Source organism: Pollachius pollachius (genome assembly GCF_949987615.1).
Source record: "Pollachius pollachius genome assembly, chromosome: 12".
Classification (NCBI taxonomy): Eukaryota; Metazoa; Chordata; class Actinopteri; order Gadiformes; family Gadidae; genus Pollachius; species Pollachius pollachius.
Genome location: NC_136945.1, coordinates 2,043,968 through 2,059,262, shown reverse-complemented (window position 1 = coordinate 2,059,262; position 15,295 = coordinate 2,043,968). Strand labels below are relative to the sequence as shown.

At 46.2% G+C, this 15,295-nt stretch overlaps 1 protein-coding gene across 1 annotated transcript in view; it reads left to right on the top strand.

Annotated features, from left to right (window-relative positions):
• Positions 1–15,295, top strand: part of LOC307084118 (calcium-dependent secretion activator 1-like) — a gene marked incomplete at both ends in the record, with an annotated part of 142,057 nt that overhangs the window by 36,159 nt on the left and 90,603 nt on the right. Inside the window, one exon of the mRNA XM_079748340.1 lies at positions 98–430. Within this exon, the coding sequence (XP_079604466.1) occupies positions 98–430 (333 nt within the window). The remainder of the gene's footprint in view (positions 1–97; positions 431–15,295) is intronic.

The following is a 15,295-nucleotide window of genomic DNA, read 5'->3' as shown; positions in this document are numbered from 1 at the left end:
TGTCCGTCCCCTGTACCAGCGTTCATTACACCGTCTGTCCCCCATGTCACATCAGGGTGATTAAAGGTTTGTCTCTCTGCGGCCGGTCTCTCTCTAGGTGTTCCTGAAGAGTGACCGCGTGTCCCGCATGGTGCAGAGCGGTGGCTGCTCTGCCAGCGACTCCCGGGAGGTGTTCAAGAAGCACATCGAGAAGCGTGTGCGCAGCCTGCCCGAGATCGACGGGCTGAGCAAGGAGACGGTGCTGAGCTCCTGGATGGCCAAGTTCGACACCATCCACCGTGGGGAGGAGGACCCCCGCAAGCAGCAGCAGCGGCTGACGGCTAGCGCTGCCTCGGAGCTCATCCTGAGCAAGGACCAACTCTACGAGATGTTCCAGCAGATCTTGGGCATCAAGAAGTTTGAGCACCAGCTCCTCTACAACGCCTGCCAGGTGGGTGTGCTTGTGTGTTGCAGTCCGACCGGTTTCTTCTGATTGTTCAGAGTTTCGCCCTTGGACGAAACTCTGGAGCGGAGGCCCGCCTGCGATGCGTGCAGGCAAAGATAATATGCTCACAAATGTTTTGTGGCACTCTCAAAGCGCTCCCCACCAGGTTTATGTGTGTCTGCTGACACCATTAGAGCCCTGGAGGCGTTTGTATTGAGACCTGTTTCATAATTTTGTGTTTGGCAACATGTAAAACCTCTTAAAACTTGGTACCTCCAAAAAATGGTGTTTCCATTGGGTCCCCTTTCAAACCAACCTCCCCTTCCCCAAACCCACTCACAACCTCTTCATCACCAAAGCCTTCACTGCATCTTCTCCTTTTAACCAGTCTTTTAAGTCATCTTAAATCCAAACATTTGTTTTGACAAACTGCTTATAGTGTGTGACTCGTACCCAGTGGGTGATGTTTTGTCCACTGGTCGTTAAACAGTGGCTAGCTAGCTGTCAGTTGTACTTCCAATTATTCATTCTTAAAGAGTCCGATAGTACACTGCATGAAAAACTGGATCTCCGGCCTGGTAAACACCTACATACTACACTTTATACCTGCAGTTCAAGTCCATTTACTGCCTGTGAGGTTGGCGTTTGCCCTGGGGGCGAAGGCGTGGAGGGTCATTCACACCCCAGCTAGGTGGGAATAGCGACTGAATACCGTCTGAACAGCAGTCCAACACACCTGCTACAATGTACCTCACTCAGCATCCTTGCATCAAACTTCTGCAAACAAATATATCCACATTTAAGCAGTTTGTAGGCACCTTTTTTTACAGCAACTTTGGAATTGTGGGCCCATCTATTCCTCTTCATCTCCTCCACACTTTCAGAGCACCCAGCCTCTGCTTCATGGAGCAGTTAACTGCCCTAAATTGCTGATTCCCATCGGCGGCAAAATGATTAATTTATCGAGACAGCCCACTAAAAGCAATAAGCACTTTGTCTGCGGGACTTTCTGAGGGGTGGATCAGGAGGCCGTCCATGCAATGTTTCTTGGTGTGAAGTGGACTTCCTGAGGGGTGGATCAGGAGGCCGTCCATTTGATGTTTCTGGGTTGTGTAGTGGACTATCTGAGGGGTGGAACAGCATGCCGTCCATGCTGTGTTTCTGAGTGTTGAAGTTGAGCTGCCATTTCTTTGCAAAAGTTTCCTGGCTTCCAAGGAATCCTGACTGACATTTGAATGGAAAGACAGTAGAAGTTTGGCGCTTGCGTGGAATAGACACCTCATACCCAGGATCATATGTTATTGTTGAGCACATTGCTGGAAGACTCGAGGTAAACACAACCACTGTGGATTTAAGCCTGATAAGAGAAAAGGTGACTATTGTGTCACTCTGCACATTGCTGGAGATCAGGATAGTTTTCAGTCCTAAGACCTGTAGCCCAGTCCAGGCAAACAGACAAACCCCACCCTACTCCACCCACTGCCCCCTCATCACCCCGTGAAGACCTCCTATCTTATCTCTTAGAACCAGCCCTTCAACATCCTATACAGCCCTATATATATATATTTATTACACAGGTTTTCTCAATGCTGTGGAACGCTCCGTTCACTTAAATGGGGTCTTCACAGTTTCCGGCGGTGAATTATATTTGATAATTCTCCGTTGCTAAGTATAATTGACCGCTGTCATGGAAAACAAAGGACTTTTTGCCTGTAATGACGTCATTGGTATCCCTCCGCAAGTAGTCCAGTAACTTGTCAACCCCAGCGTCTTCGGTTGCTAAGCGACTTCAACGTCTTTGGCGGACTATTTCTCTGCTGATCAACACTACGAATGCTGGTAACAAATAAATTGTAAAAAGACACACCATGTAAAGTTATTTTTCCGTTTTAGCAAGTAGCCGTTTAATAAGCGGAATAAAGTATAGAACGTCGCCGGTCATTATCGAGAATAAGCCCTTTCAGGGTGAAGCAAGACACCTCCGCAGCGTGTTGGTGTTCACCCAGTCTGGGCTTATTTTCCCGATAATGACCGGCGCTCTATACATGAATGGATGAACACCTGAGGCTGGATGAATGGATGAATACCTGAGGCTGGATGAATGGATGAACACCTGAGGCTGGATAAAAAGGCTGGATGAATACCTGAGGCTGGATGAAAAAGCTTGATGAACACCTGAATGGTGAAAGAGAGAGGGAGTTATGTTAGGTTTGCTGTTTTTTTTCCGATATTGTTTGAACAATACACCACGTCACACGTCATTCAAAGTAGTGTGTGTGAGCTTGTATGGAGGTCAGTGGTGGAACGGCAATAATATATTTTATATAGCTATAAAATGTTAGTGAACCATAGTTCTGTGATTAAAACCAGGTTTCTAAGGAATACGCTACAATAAAGCAGTATGAAAAGAGCAGAAAAGGCTCCACCACCTGCATTGAGACCTAAATATAAAGTGGGAGAGTGTCAGCAGGGTGGGGTCGGTAGTGGTGTTGGACTGGGAAAAGGGGACATTTTGACACAGTTTAGTCTGATAAGAACCATGGGGATGGGGAGCTCGGATGGGGATCATTCATATTGGGCCCACAGAACTGAGGGTGTGATAATACAGCATCAGAGGGCTGGAGCCTGTCTGGAGGGAGCGGGTCAGGGGAGGCTGACACACCATTTGTTTGAGGCTGATAAAGGATTTGTGTTCATCCGGCTCATTTGTTAGCCTGGCTCCGCCAGTACTTCCGCTCAATTTGAATTTCCCTTCAGTACTAGGTCTGGGTCTGATGTATTTTAGTGGGTTTTCTCCGTCTAAATTTTCTGCGTCCAATCAGTGAACAGAGGGAGTGGCTGAGATCAATGACGTTAAAGTCAGCTCTCGTTGACCGACATCTTCACGCACGGTGATTGGTTTGTTTACAGCATGCGACAACGTGATTCCCGGCCAAACGTTAGTGATTGGTTATGGCAGATCCAGAGTGGCACTGGGCAGATCCTATAGTTTTAAATTTCAACAGACACCCGCCTTCAAGTGAGTTAACGTTTGTCAATTGAGTAGGTCCAGACTCTCTGTACAACTGAAATGAAATACGGTGTTAATAAAAAATACATTTTACATTTTATACACACAATACCGTCAGTAGTTCACCCGTCGACGCCATTTTGTTTTTAAGACTCGATGAGTAGATTGGTGAACACAGAGCTTGCGTGTTGCTGACGGATGTCACAATCTCTGTTAGTCAATCTACCTATCAAGTCTTAAAAACAATGGCGTCGACGAGTGATCTACCGATGGTATTGTGTGTACAAAACGTCCTTTTTAATAAACAATCTGTACACTTACAAAGTTCTCAATGCCTCGTTTTATATGTTAAGACCCTTATTATACTACCAAAGAAGTGTCGGGCTACTTTTAGCCTTTTAAGTGGTTTAAAATAGCGATTTAGTTTTTAACATAACCAGTGCCCCCATCGTTCTATGTTCATAGCGTTTTAATAGAATCGGCTATAAACAGCCAACTGAAGAAAGCGTCTATATACGGTTTTTGTGCTCCAAAACGAACGTTTCAACTCGTTATCATAAAAATAGCAGTGTCTTCCCCAAACACTGGATAACTTAGTTTCTTGCAGACAAGGGTGCTATGTCTGCCAAGATTTCTTCAAATATTGTGGAAGAGCTGAATGATGTGATGTTTGAAATTAGCTTCTTGTGAGAAGATCAGTGTTATTTCATTGTGTAAACAAAGATACAAAAGTAGAACCGCTGCTAGGCTTGGGCTGTGTCTATTACTTTATACCTGCATTTTATTCAGCAGGGTATGCGATATTGTTGTGTATTGACTGTTTAAGTTTGTCCCTCCTGGGACGCGGTCACGCCCTCTGTTATGCTACGTGCTGACGTTGTTGTGTGTGCCTTCTCAGAGTTCAATACTAAAGCAGTGCATATCAAATGCTCACGGTCTCATGTCCTCAGTTGTTGTACTAAGTATGATATCCAAGTATACAACAAAACTGGCGACGAGGTAATGCATTCTCACGCTGTGTTATTCTCGGAGGAAAGTCAGAGGAAGGACGTCTTTTGTTCGGCGGATATACGGTGCGAACGGGTGGCTGGCTGTGCGAGGCTACTAACTGGCTACTGCAGGGTGAACAGAAACAGGACTGAGCTGCGGCGGGAAATAAGGAATCTCCGTAACAATGAGACCGGCAGTGAAGAGTCACAGGAAGAAAAGTAAAGTAAAATAATAATAAAAAAGAAAAAAAAAAGAATGGTGGCTCTGATTGGACATTCAAGGAAAACACTGAACCGTGGAATTCATACACCGAAAGGTTTGGATATTTTGTGCTTACAAGATTGCAGATGTGGTGCCCACATTTTTGAATGTTATGGGATACAAAACATTCAACTTGCTGCGCAGTCTAGTACAACCTGCCAAGTGAATAAGATGGAACATGAACAGGATGAGCAGAGTTACTCAGATTCTGATGATGAAGATACAGTGCATGTTTTAGCTGTTACAGACGGGGATGATGGATACTGGGTCACACCACTGTTGGAAAACAAAACAGTACGGATTCAAGTGGACACTGGTACCCTGGTTTCTATGGTATCGGATGCTGTTTACAAGGAGAAGCTGCAGCACCTTACTCTTCGGGAGACAAAGTTGAAACTAAGGACCTACACTGGTGAGCCTGATCCAGTGTTAGGAGTTGTGGATGTAACAGTGGAACATAGCACGCAGAAAAAGACTCTTTCACTGTACATCATTCAAGGAAACCGTCCAGCGCTACTAGGCCGCAGGTGGCTGGAAAAGCTCAGGCTTGACTGGCAAGAAGTGTTTCAGGTCAGTGAGGGTGACACAAGTCACTTAAAGGAGATCTTGGAAAAACACTGCAAAGTTTTTGATGAAGAACTCGGCAGCATGAAAGACATTACGGTTAAGCTCACAGTTAAACCAGGGACCACACCAAGGTGTCTCAAAGCTTGACCTGTCCTATATGCCATCAAACCCAAAGTAAAAGAAGAACTAGACAGATTAGTCAAAAGTGGGGTCATGGAACCACTGAGCACAAGTGAATGGGCTACACCAATTGTTCCAGTAATGAAAAAGGACGGAACCCCAAGGATCTGTGGTGATTTTAAAGTAACGGTGAACCCCTTTTTGATTGCTGAACAGTATCCTTTAACCCCTCATAGACAACCTCTTTGCTGGTTTGGCTGGAGGGAAGAAGTTTAGTAAAATAGACTTATGTCAGACATGTCTCCAGATGCACGTTGATCCAGAGTCACAGGAACTACTGACCGTGGTAACACACAAAGGCCTCTACAAACACCGGCGGCTCCCTTTTGGGATCACATCTGCTCCAGCACTGTTCCAAAGAGCAATGGACCACATTCTGAGTGGGCTGCTAGGGGTGCAGTGCTACCTGGATGACCTGCTTATCACAAGACCAGACACTTAAGTAACCTGGATGCTACATTACAAAGGTTGGAGGAATATGGTCTGAGGGTCAGGAAAAACAAGTGTGAGTTTTTCCAACCTTCCGTCAAGTAACTGGGGCATGTAGTCGATAGCACAGGACTTCACAAGGCACCATCAAAGATGAAGGCTATTGTGGAGGCTCCATCCCCAGTTGAGGTCATTTCTTGGCCTGCTGACATACTATGCAAAGTTTGTGCCTAACCTTTCAAATATTCTGAAGCCACTACATGAGCTCCTAAACAAAACCAAGACATGGAAGTGGACAGACAAATGTGAGGCAGTTTTCAAAGACGTGAATACAACCCTCTCTCAATCAGAGGCCCTCACCCACTTTGACCCCACATTACCACTTCAACTAGCATGTGATGCCGCACCCTATGGTGTCGGTGCAGTGGTGTCACACATCATGCCATCAGGAGAAGAGAGACCGATTGCCTTTGCATCAAGGACACTGAGCAAGGCAGAATCCAATTATGCACAGATTGAGTGGGAAGCATTATCTATAAAATTCACTCTGACGGACCACATGCCTCTCACCTCTATTTTTGGTCCTCACAGTGGCCTTCCGTCGCTGGCAGCTAGCCGTATGCAGCGATGGGCCCTGCTACTGTCCGCCCACCAATATAACATAAAGTACAGGAAGTCAGACCTGCACGGCAACGCTGACGGACTCTCGAGGCTTCCGCTACCGGTCGCGCACGCTGAGCCAACGCAAGCAGAGATCTTCTACTTCAAAGATGTGACTGCTGCTCCAGTAACCTCAGCTCATGTGAAGAAACACACGTACACTGACCCGGTCATGTCTGAGGTTCTGGATATGGTCACTTATGGGAGTGGAGGAGAGATGTCACCAAGGTTAGAGCCTTACCTGGTGATGAAAAGTCTGGATGCCTGTTGTGGGGCTATCAGGTAATCATTCCGCCGCCATTGAGAGAGAAAGTGCTCGACGAGCTCCATTCAGGACACTGTGGTGTTGTGCGAATGAAAGAAATTGCATGCAGTTATTTCTGGTGGCCAGGCCTGGATGTAGCTGTAGAGAAAAAAGCAAAGTCATGCAGTGCCTGCCCAAAAGTGAGAAACCTCCCGCAGCTGGCTCCCCATTCCTGGGGACTGGCCTGAAGAACCATGCCAAAGAGTCCACTTAGGCTTTGCGGGACCACTAAAGAATCACATGTTTCTAGTCGTAGTCGACGCTCACAGCAAATGGCCAGAGGTGGCTGTCATGAAGAGCACCTCCTCAGAGAAAACCATCGAAGATGGTCGCTTTGGACTACCACAACAGCTCGTAAGTGATAATGGCCCTCAGCTAGTGTCTGAAGAGTTCAGAATATTTATGGAAGGGAATGGTATTCAACATATCAAGTCTGCGCCTTATCACCCTGCTACAAATGGGTGCTGCCTGCTGCCGAGGCGGTGGTCCCTCGGCAGCGTGGCTCCGGCGGGAGACAATCGCGGTCAACAATCCCTTTCTCCTCCATGTCGTGGTGCAGGCTACTTCAGATTAATGTGGATGTGGTAGAACCAGAGACGTCGGAGAACCCGACGCAGTCGTTTGAGATTCATAATATCGCTGGAGGCTCACACAGCTTTTGGCCATCATAATATATATTTTTTGATATAGATATCTATGTATAATATGATATTATTTAGATATACAGCTCCAGGACTCCCGCCGGAGCACCCTGAGTGTTCTAGAATATTTACAGAACACGGCCAAAGGCTGTGTGTGCCTCGCCGTTGCGATACATCCACTGTAAACAGAGCGCATGGTACCGTGGCAGCAAACTGCTCAGGGCCACACCCCCACCCTCCTCCTTGACCCACCTCTCTCCTCCTCATTTGCATTAAAGCTACAGACACCGAAACGGCGAATTTGGGGAAAGCTCAATGTGCGACTGGCTCATAGTGGCTGTAATTCTGCACCACGGCTGAATTTCGGGAACGTCTTCAAATACTGTGTTTGGGGCCCACTAATATCTATATTAAAGCATCCATAAAGTAGCATGCCATGGGACCTTTCACCTGTATTTAATAGTCAGTTTAAACTGTATTTTATACAGTCAGTTTAAAATATAGATTTTTATGTCAGTTTAACCTGTATTTTATAAAGTTATTAGGTGGGATAACAGCAATTTGACTGTAGTATCCATTGGGAACATTTAGAAACGTGAGGCGTATTTGGGATACTTGCATTCTAGCTAGGCTGTTGTTTAGGGCAGGGTACTTTGTGATTCGCCTGTTGTGTAGAAATGTTGCCCAAGCGATGGCTCTGTAGAGAGGAGTGCTGCTGGCCGACGGCTTGGCTTGGAAGCCCGTCTCTTGGGCAGATATACACCGCTAGACCACCGGAGCTGAGATGGTTTCAAACGACATTCAAGTTAAAGTCAATTCATTTTTATTTGTGTGGCGCTTAATCACAGGTCAAGTGCTCAACAGGCCATATATTTATGACAGCCCCCTGACCCTGGTCTTCCAGACAGCACAGAGTGGGGAACCAGGTGGGTTTAAAACATGTCCATGGTGATGGGGTTCCATCTCCGGTTTCTGAAAAAAGAATACACACCCTAACTAATAATGTAATGTGATTTGACCAATCAGTATTCAACAACACCTTGGTGGTTACAGTTTGTTATAATACGTTTGAGGGTGTATTTGTGCTGTAGGCTAGCCAGCTAGTCCTCTGTATGCGTACCAGAGCAGCTTCAGGACCGTTAGCAATCAGACGCTCCAGACAACGGCTGCCCACCACCCTGCAGCCCCCAGAGGAGTCAGGAATATAAAGTGTCTGTCTGCTGATGAATGGCCCGGGGCTGTAATGATGGCTCCGGCCACAAGAGAAATCCAATTGCGGGGGCTGATCGCAGCGGATGTGAGTCCTGGCGGGGAGGAAGAAGGAGAAGAGTGGGTGTTATTTCTTCTTTATCAGATGGGTGGTGGCCATCATGGCAGCCGCTTAGTGTTCAGAGCTGAAAGCATCTAATTGGTTTGAGAGGAAGAGCAGCGAGCCAGGTGTGACGCTGCTCGCTGTGTTTGGACCTAGCGTATTCACTGGGTTTTAATAAGCAAACCCAGCGCCACCTGATTAAAAATCCCTAGAGAGATACAGAGACCTTTCAGTCTTTTATTAAACTGTGGTCCCCTGGTCTCCTCAGCCTCCTCAGCCCGGGTGCTTCATCACCTGCTCTGGTGGTCATACCTTGAAAGCTCCTCAATGCTTTGAAGCTCACTGCCAATATTAGGGTGTATGTGTGTATGTGTGTTTGTGTGTGAGTGTGTGTCTTTTTGTGGCACACTGTGTTTGCTTTAGGTGCACACGTTTGAATCTCTTTAAGACAGACAGACAGGCACACACTCACACACACAAACACACACACACACACACACACACACACACACACACACACACACACAGTTTGGAACCTCCCCTTGCCCTTTATCTCCTCATATGCAGTCTCCATGGTGACGGTACACACAAGCTGCGCTCTGTCCCTGTCCGCCAGACAGCCAGTTCCCCCCGAGCTTGCATCAAGGGCAAGTGATTTCTGTTCTTTGTAATCACATATGAAAGGGCTGTGGCCTTTGAAACATCGACAGGAGATGGGCTATTCTTTTTTTTTTAAGAAAGGGGAGGAGGGCAGTGCAAAGCAGAGGGGGGGGGGGGGGAGAGGAGGAAGGGGGAACAGAGAGGAGGAGGAGGGAGGAGGGAAAGGAGAGATGTGGAAGGGAGTGTCTGGAGACATTGCTGGGGAGATTGTGATGTCGATGGGTTGAGGACATAAGGGTAGGGAGCAGATGTAAGAGAATAGTCTATAATCCATAGCATGTTATGATCTATAACCTGTGATAGATAACATGTGTGATGGTAGTGTAGAGCTACAGCCAGGGACCTGAGATAGCTCCACAGGCACGTGGTCAGAGAGGAGCCATGACTCTGAGTTTGAGGTGTGCAGATTATGGAGCTTCAGTCTGAGTCCTGCTGCCAGTGAGCGGGGTACTACTGCCGTCACGTACTACATCACACCTCCTCCCTCCTCCTCTACTGCCGTCATGTAGTACGTCACACCTCCTCCCCACCTTCTTCCTGCCACCACTTACTATATCACAGTTCCCTCCCTCCTGTCACCACATACTACAGGACTCTAAAGAAGTATGCCACTCCGACCCCTCCGGCCTTCGAAGATCTCCGTCGGGATGTCGGATACGCAGTGCAATTCGCTGCCCGATCGATCTTACATGCTGGCTACTAACCATGTAAATAGTGTTGAAAATAAACCTCCAAAGCTTTTCAATTCTTATTTGGTGTTTTATTGGTCCTTAATGTGCAAAGTAAAAAAGGTGCAAAGTAAACAAGGTGCAAGGAAAAGTGATTCCGGGCTGTGATTGGAGGACCAATCAAAGCCCTTGCCATCGCCGTCCGTCTCTGTTGCGTCGACGGATAGCTAAAATATATTGGATGCGCACATAGAGCCATGGAGAGGGTCTCCAACAGGTTCTCCGACAACGGACAGGGCTCTCCGTGTCTACGTACAGCACTTTACGGAGTAGTATTGGCCAGCCTTAAGTAGGGCTGGGCTATTAAGCGAATTTCTATCTCGATTCCGATTTTAGCGTCGAACGATCACAAAACTAATAAAATCGATTTATTTTTATTTTATTTTAGATTAAATGTTTTATAGAAATTGCAGAACAGCTGGATACATATCTGTACATTATTTTAGATTTGAAATTCTTTTCTTTTTGACCATTTTGTGTATTTCTTTTTAAGTCGAAATTTCTAAGTTCTCAGTTACAAATTGTTTTTTGGGAGAGACATGCTGAATAAATGCATCATGTTTTCAAACTCAAAAAATAATCATTTGAATAATCGTGATTTCAATATTGACCAAAATAATCGTGATTATGATTTTTCCCATAATCGAGCAGCCCTAGCCTTAAGTCTGCGATGACGTTGTCTGAAGCTATTTAACACATCTCTATTGGCTCTTTCTTTTTTTCTATAGTGCAGATACAGAGCAGATCAGAGGTCCTACCATTGTGTGTAGCGTACCAAGCACTACACCAAAAACAAACAAATAAATGAGAGCTATATAAACTTGTACCATGTACAGTTAGTGAATAGGTTCATGGAACTATTCCTCAGTACAGAGTGAACCGGCGAACTCAAAGGGGCTTACTTATTGGGTATACCGAGACATTTGTGTCAGGCTGTCAACATTGTGCAATCAGAATGCATACATGCAGATCAAAGTTTGACCTAACCGGCGCCTTTTAATAACCCTAACCCTAACCCTAACCCTAAATATTAATCTGGTAGAGCTGCATGTCTGTGTGTGTGTTGTTCTGTGTGTACGTGTGTGTGTGTTTGTGTGTGTGTGTGCATGCATGTGTGAGAGTATGCATGCTTGTGTGTGTGTGTGCGATCGTGTGCATGCTTGTGTGTGAGTGCGTGTGTGCCTGCGTGCATGTGTCTATGAGCGTGTGTGATTGAGTGCACATAAAAAAAAGGCAAGACGTGGAGGATGTTGGGAGAGCTGTCACCATGACAACAGGCTGAGACACGCTGTTGTTTACTGAAGCGGAGCGGCACTATGCTGGTGCTCCTGGATGAGAGAATGCCTCTCGGAAGTATTGACCTGCGAGCATCACCTGTACCTAACACCAAGACATCAGCCTCCATCCCTAACCCTAACCCTAACACCGAGACATCAGCCTCCATCCCTAACCCTAACCCTAACCCTAAGGCCGAGACATCAGCCTCCATCCCTAACCCTAAGCCTAACCCTAACACCGAGACATCAGCCTCCATCCCTAACCCTAACCCTAACCCTAACACCGAGACATCAGCCTCCATCCCTAACCCTAACCCTAACCCTAACACCGAGACATCAGTCTCCATCCCTAACCCTAACCCTAACACCGAGACATCAGCCTCCAACCCTAACCCTAACCCTAACACTAACACCGAGACATCAGCTTCCTTCCCTAACCCTAACCCTAACCCTAACACAGAGACATCAGCCTCCATCCCTAACCCTAACACCAACCCTAACAACGAGACATTAGCCTCCATCCCTTTACCCTAACCCTAACCCTCACCCAGACCTCAGGAGCACCTCTGTCCAGCCATACACCCATCAAACCTCCACCATCGGGTGGAGGAACCCTTCTGCATGTCTGCCACTCAGTTGGTTGTATCTCATCTGGTTTCTGCTGAATCCAGTCAGTAGGAAGGGAGGATTTCTACAGGGACTATGGGGCAGTTGCCTTGTGTGAGGAGATTTGACCTTGTGGCATTGCTTACTATGGTAAATAATAACATAGGTTATCTTCAGCAGCAAATTCACAACCATAAAATAAAAAGAAATCATAGTTTTTTCAAATTGCAATCAAGATGACTAAACACACAATCCTACCTTAATTAACTGGATTGGAGTCTGTGATAACTGAATAAGGCGTCATTATGTCTCACACGCCCCTCCTCATACACAAGGTGAAGGGTACTGTTCCTGCCTGCCCTGTGTGTGCTGCCTGCCCTGTGTGGTCCTGCTGCCTGCCCAGTTTGTTGCCTGCCCTGTGCTCACAGATAACATAACACCAGGGGTTCTAGCTACACAGGTCTCTCTCATCTTTTTAATAAAGGTGATTACGTCACCCTGGCATACCACCTACGCACGTATTGTATGTCGTACGTCCTGGCACTTAATGTATGCACTTATTGTATGTCGTACGTCCTTGCAATCTAGTTGTGTAGCATCTTATCCTAGCTATCTTTGTTGTATAAGAGGAATGGGTTAGCCTAGCAATGGTAAATGTTTTGCACTTGTTTCTAGGAACATCCTTACTGTACCGACAGTGGTGTATTGTTGTTTCTCTTTCTTCTGATAAATGTACTTATTCTAAGTTGCTTTGGATTAAAGCGTCTGCTAAATGCCCTAAATGTAAATGATGACAGCGGTACACTGAGGAGGATGGAAGGTGCGTCACCTCGTGGAACACAGGAGGGCTCATCGCATGTCCCCAGACCTTTCTCTGAGAGAGGATAGCCTCGGATATCCACCAGTACACGTTCAGATCTCTGCATAAACACTGTGTCCATGTTTATTTCACCATTTTAGGTACGTAGACAAATGACTTTTCCGAGCCAATGGCCACACCAAGCATTATTCTACCAGCTAAAATGATGGATGTAAACAGGCTCCAATGTGCCTCTTCCCATTTGAATGAGGGGCATAATGATGCAAACAGATGATATAGATGCACAGTTGTGGGCAGACTGAATGATGATGAACGGGCTGGCTGTATTGACACATTTCTGGAGGCACAGAGCCGGCTGCAGCCTTGAAGATAATGATTCTGGTCGTTCGGGCTGGCTGGGTTAAAATATATCAAACATTGATGGTGGTTAAGAAGACAAGTGTTGGTTCTGACTTGTGTCAGCGTATCCATTTCCAATTATCGAATGAATAATATTTATAAAGGTAAGTAAAAAGAGCCTTTTATGTGTGGACATCTAGTTCATATGTTCAGTTTTTACTGTACATTGAACATGTAAATACATGCATGGCTTTAGATCTATGAGTTAGCACGTTGACCAATCTGTGCACACATTCTCTAATTAGGCTGCAGGTGCAAATGTCCATGTGCATTTTTTGTGTGAAACTTTGAAGCAACACAATTACAGATACCATATTATTTCATTTCAATTCACAATCCCTATTGCAGCCTTCTATGTGCACTCAATTTATCAGCAACGTGACATTTGTTTGTGCGTGCAATTGGGTAATTGTGTATGTTTGTGTGTCTGCGTGTAATTTTTGGCATTCTGTGAAGGGAGCCGACGGAAGCTAGGCATCCTGCGAGCTGCCCTGCTAGCTGTCCAGCTAGGTGTCCTGATGTCCTGCTACGTGTCCTGCTAGGCGTCCTGCTGTCCTGCTAGCTGTCCTGCTATTTGTCCTGCTAGCTGTCCTGCTAGCTGTCCTGCTAGCTGTCATGTTATCCGTCCTGCTAGGAGTCCTGATGTCCTGCTAGTTGTCCTACTAGGTGTCCTGCTAGGTGTCCTGTTGTCCTGCTAGTTGTCTTGCTGTCCTGCTAAGTGTCCTGCTATCCTGCAAGTTGTCCTGCTAGGCGTCCTGCTAGCTGTCCTGCTAGCTGTCCTGTCAGCCATCCTGCTATCCCGCCTGCTAGCCACTAGCTTCTGGGGGTGATGTTCATGCGAGATGTTTATAAAGGTAGTGGGGGAGAATCGTCATTGGGAGCAGAAACAGGGGCGAGCGAGGCTGAAGAACAGAAAGAGATGGAGAGAGAGAGAAAAGTCATTACTCAGTGTGCTGTGGCTGGTGACATCCTTTGGTGTGACTTGTTTGGTGGCCTTTTTGTCTTCATCTCTCGGAATTCTGAGAGTAGACCGAGAGCAATGATGACGCTCTCAACAAAAATGGCTGCGCCCGTGAATAGATTCATTTTTTTTATTTGTATTTGTACCACATTGGTACGAAATATCGTCACACCCCTTATCGAAAGAGTTATGGTCTGATCCTGGGAGACACTGAGCGAGGTGATGTTGATATTGCCGGTCAATCTATAATCAATATAAGCTTTGCACCTGTATTACTGTAAGCAGCAATATGTGTGATCAGTCCTTGATGTCCTTGTGCAAATGTTGTAGTTTCACTTTGCAATGATATGCAGAGAACTAAACTGACATTTCTTTGGACTGAATGCTGGCATTTCCTTAATGCTGTCAGTGTTTTCTGTGTGGAAATGCTTTGGGACAGACGCACGCGCACACACGTCCACACAGAAACACACATGTACACACACAACCCCCCCCCCACACACACACACAGATATACTAAAACATATACACAAACCCGTACTTTTTGTGACATATTGGATACCAGCTGCATCAGCAGCAGTGAAAATTGCTTTATCGACTCTGGAGAAAACATTTCTAAAGTTTTATTAAATTAGCTTATTTGCTTCATGGCCTGCAGAGCTAGACTTAGTCCTGGTCATTGATCTTTGGCATGGGCCATGTGTAAGGCTTCATGCACCGAATGACTGGTAGATCGGTCTGCATGGTTCTCCCTCTGATGGCCAGGACTTCAGCCTGCTATGCTCCATATCATTCATTTACACCACCCTTCTGCTCAGAGCCTCGTATTCTTCCAAAGGAAACCCTCTGGTACCTCAGAGTCTCATTACCCCTCCTACCAGAGACTCCTGGGACCCTCTGGCACCTCAGAGTCTCATTACCCCTCGTATCAGAGACTCCTAAGACCTTCTGAACTCTGAACTATTGTCCTTACCTCTCATATCGTAGTTTTCTAAGGCATACTGAACCAGTTTGTTCTATTCTGCAGCAAAATGGCTGAACAAGCATGCAAATAAATGAGTGCATC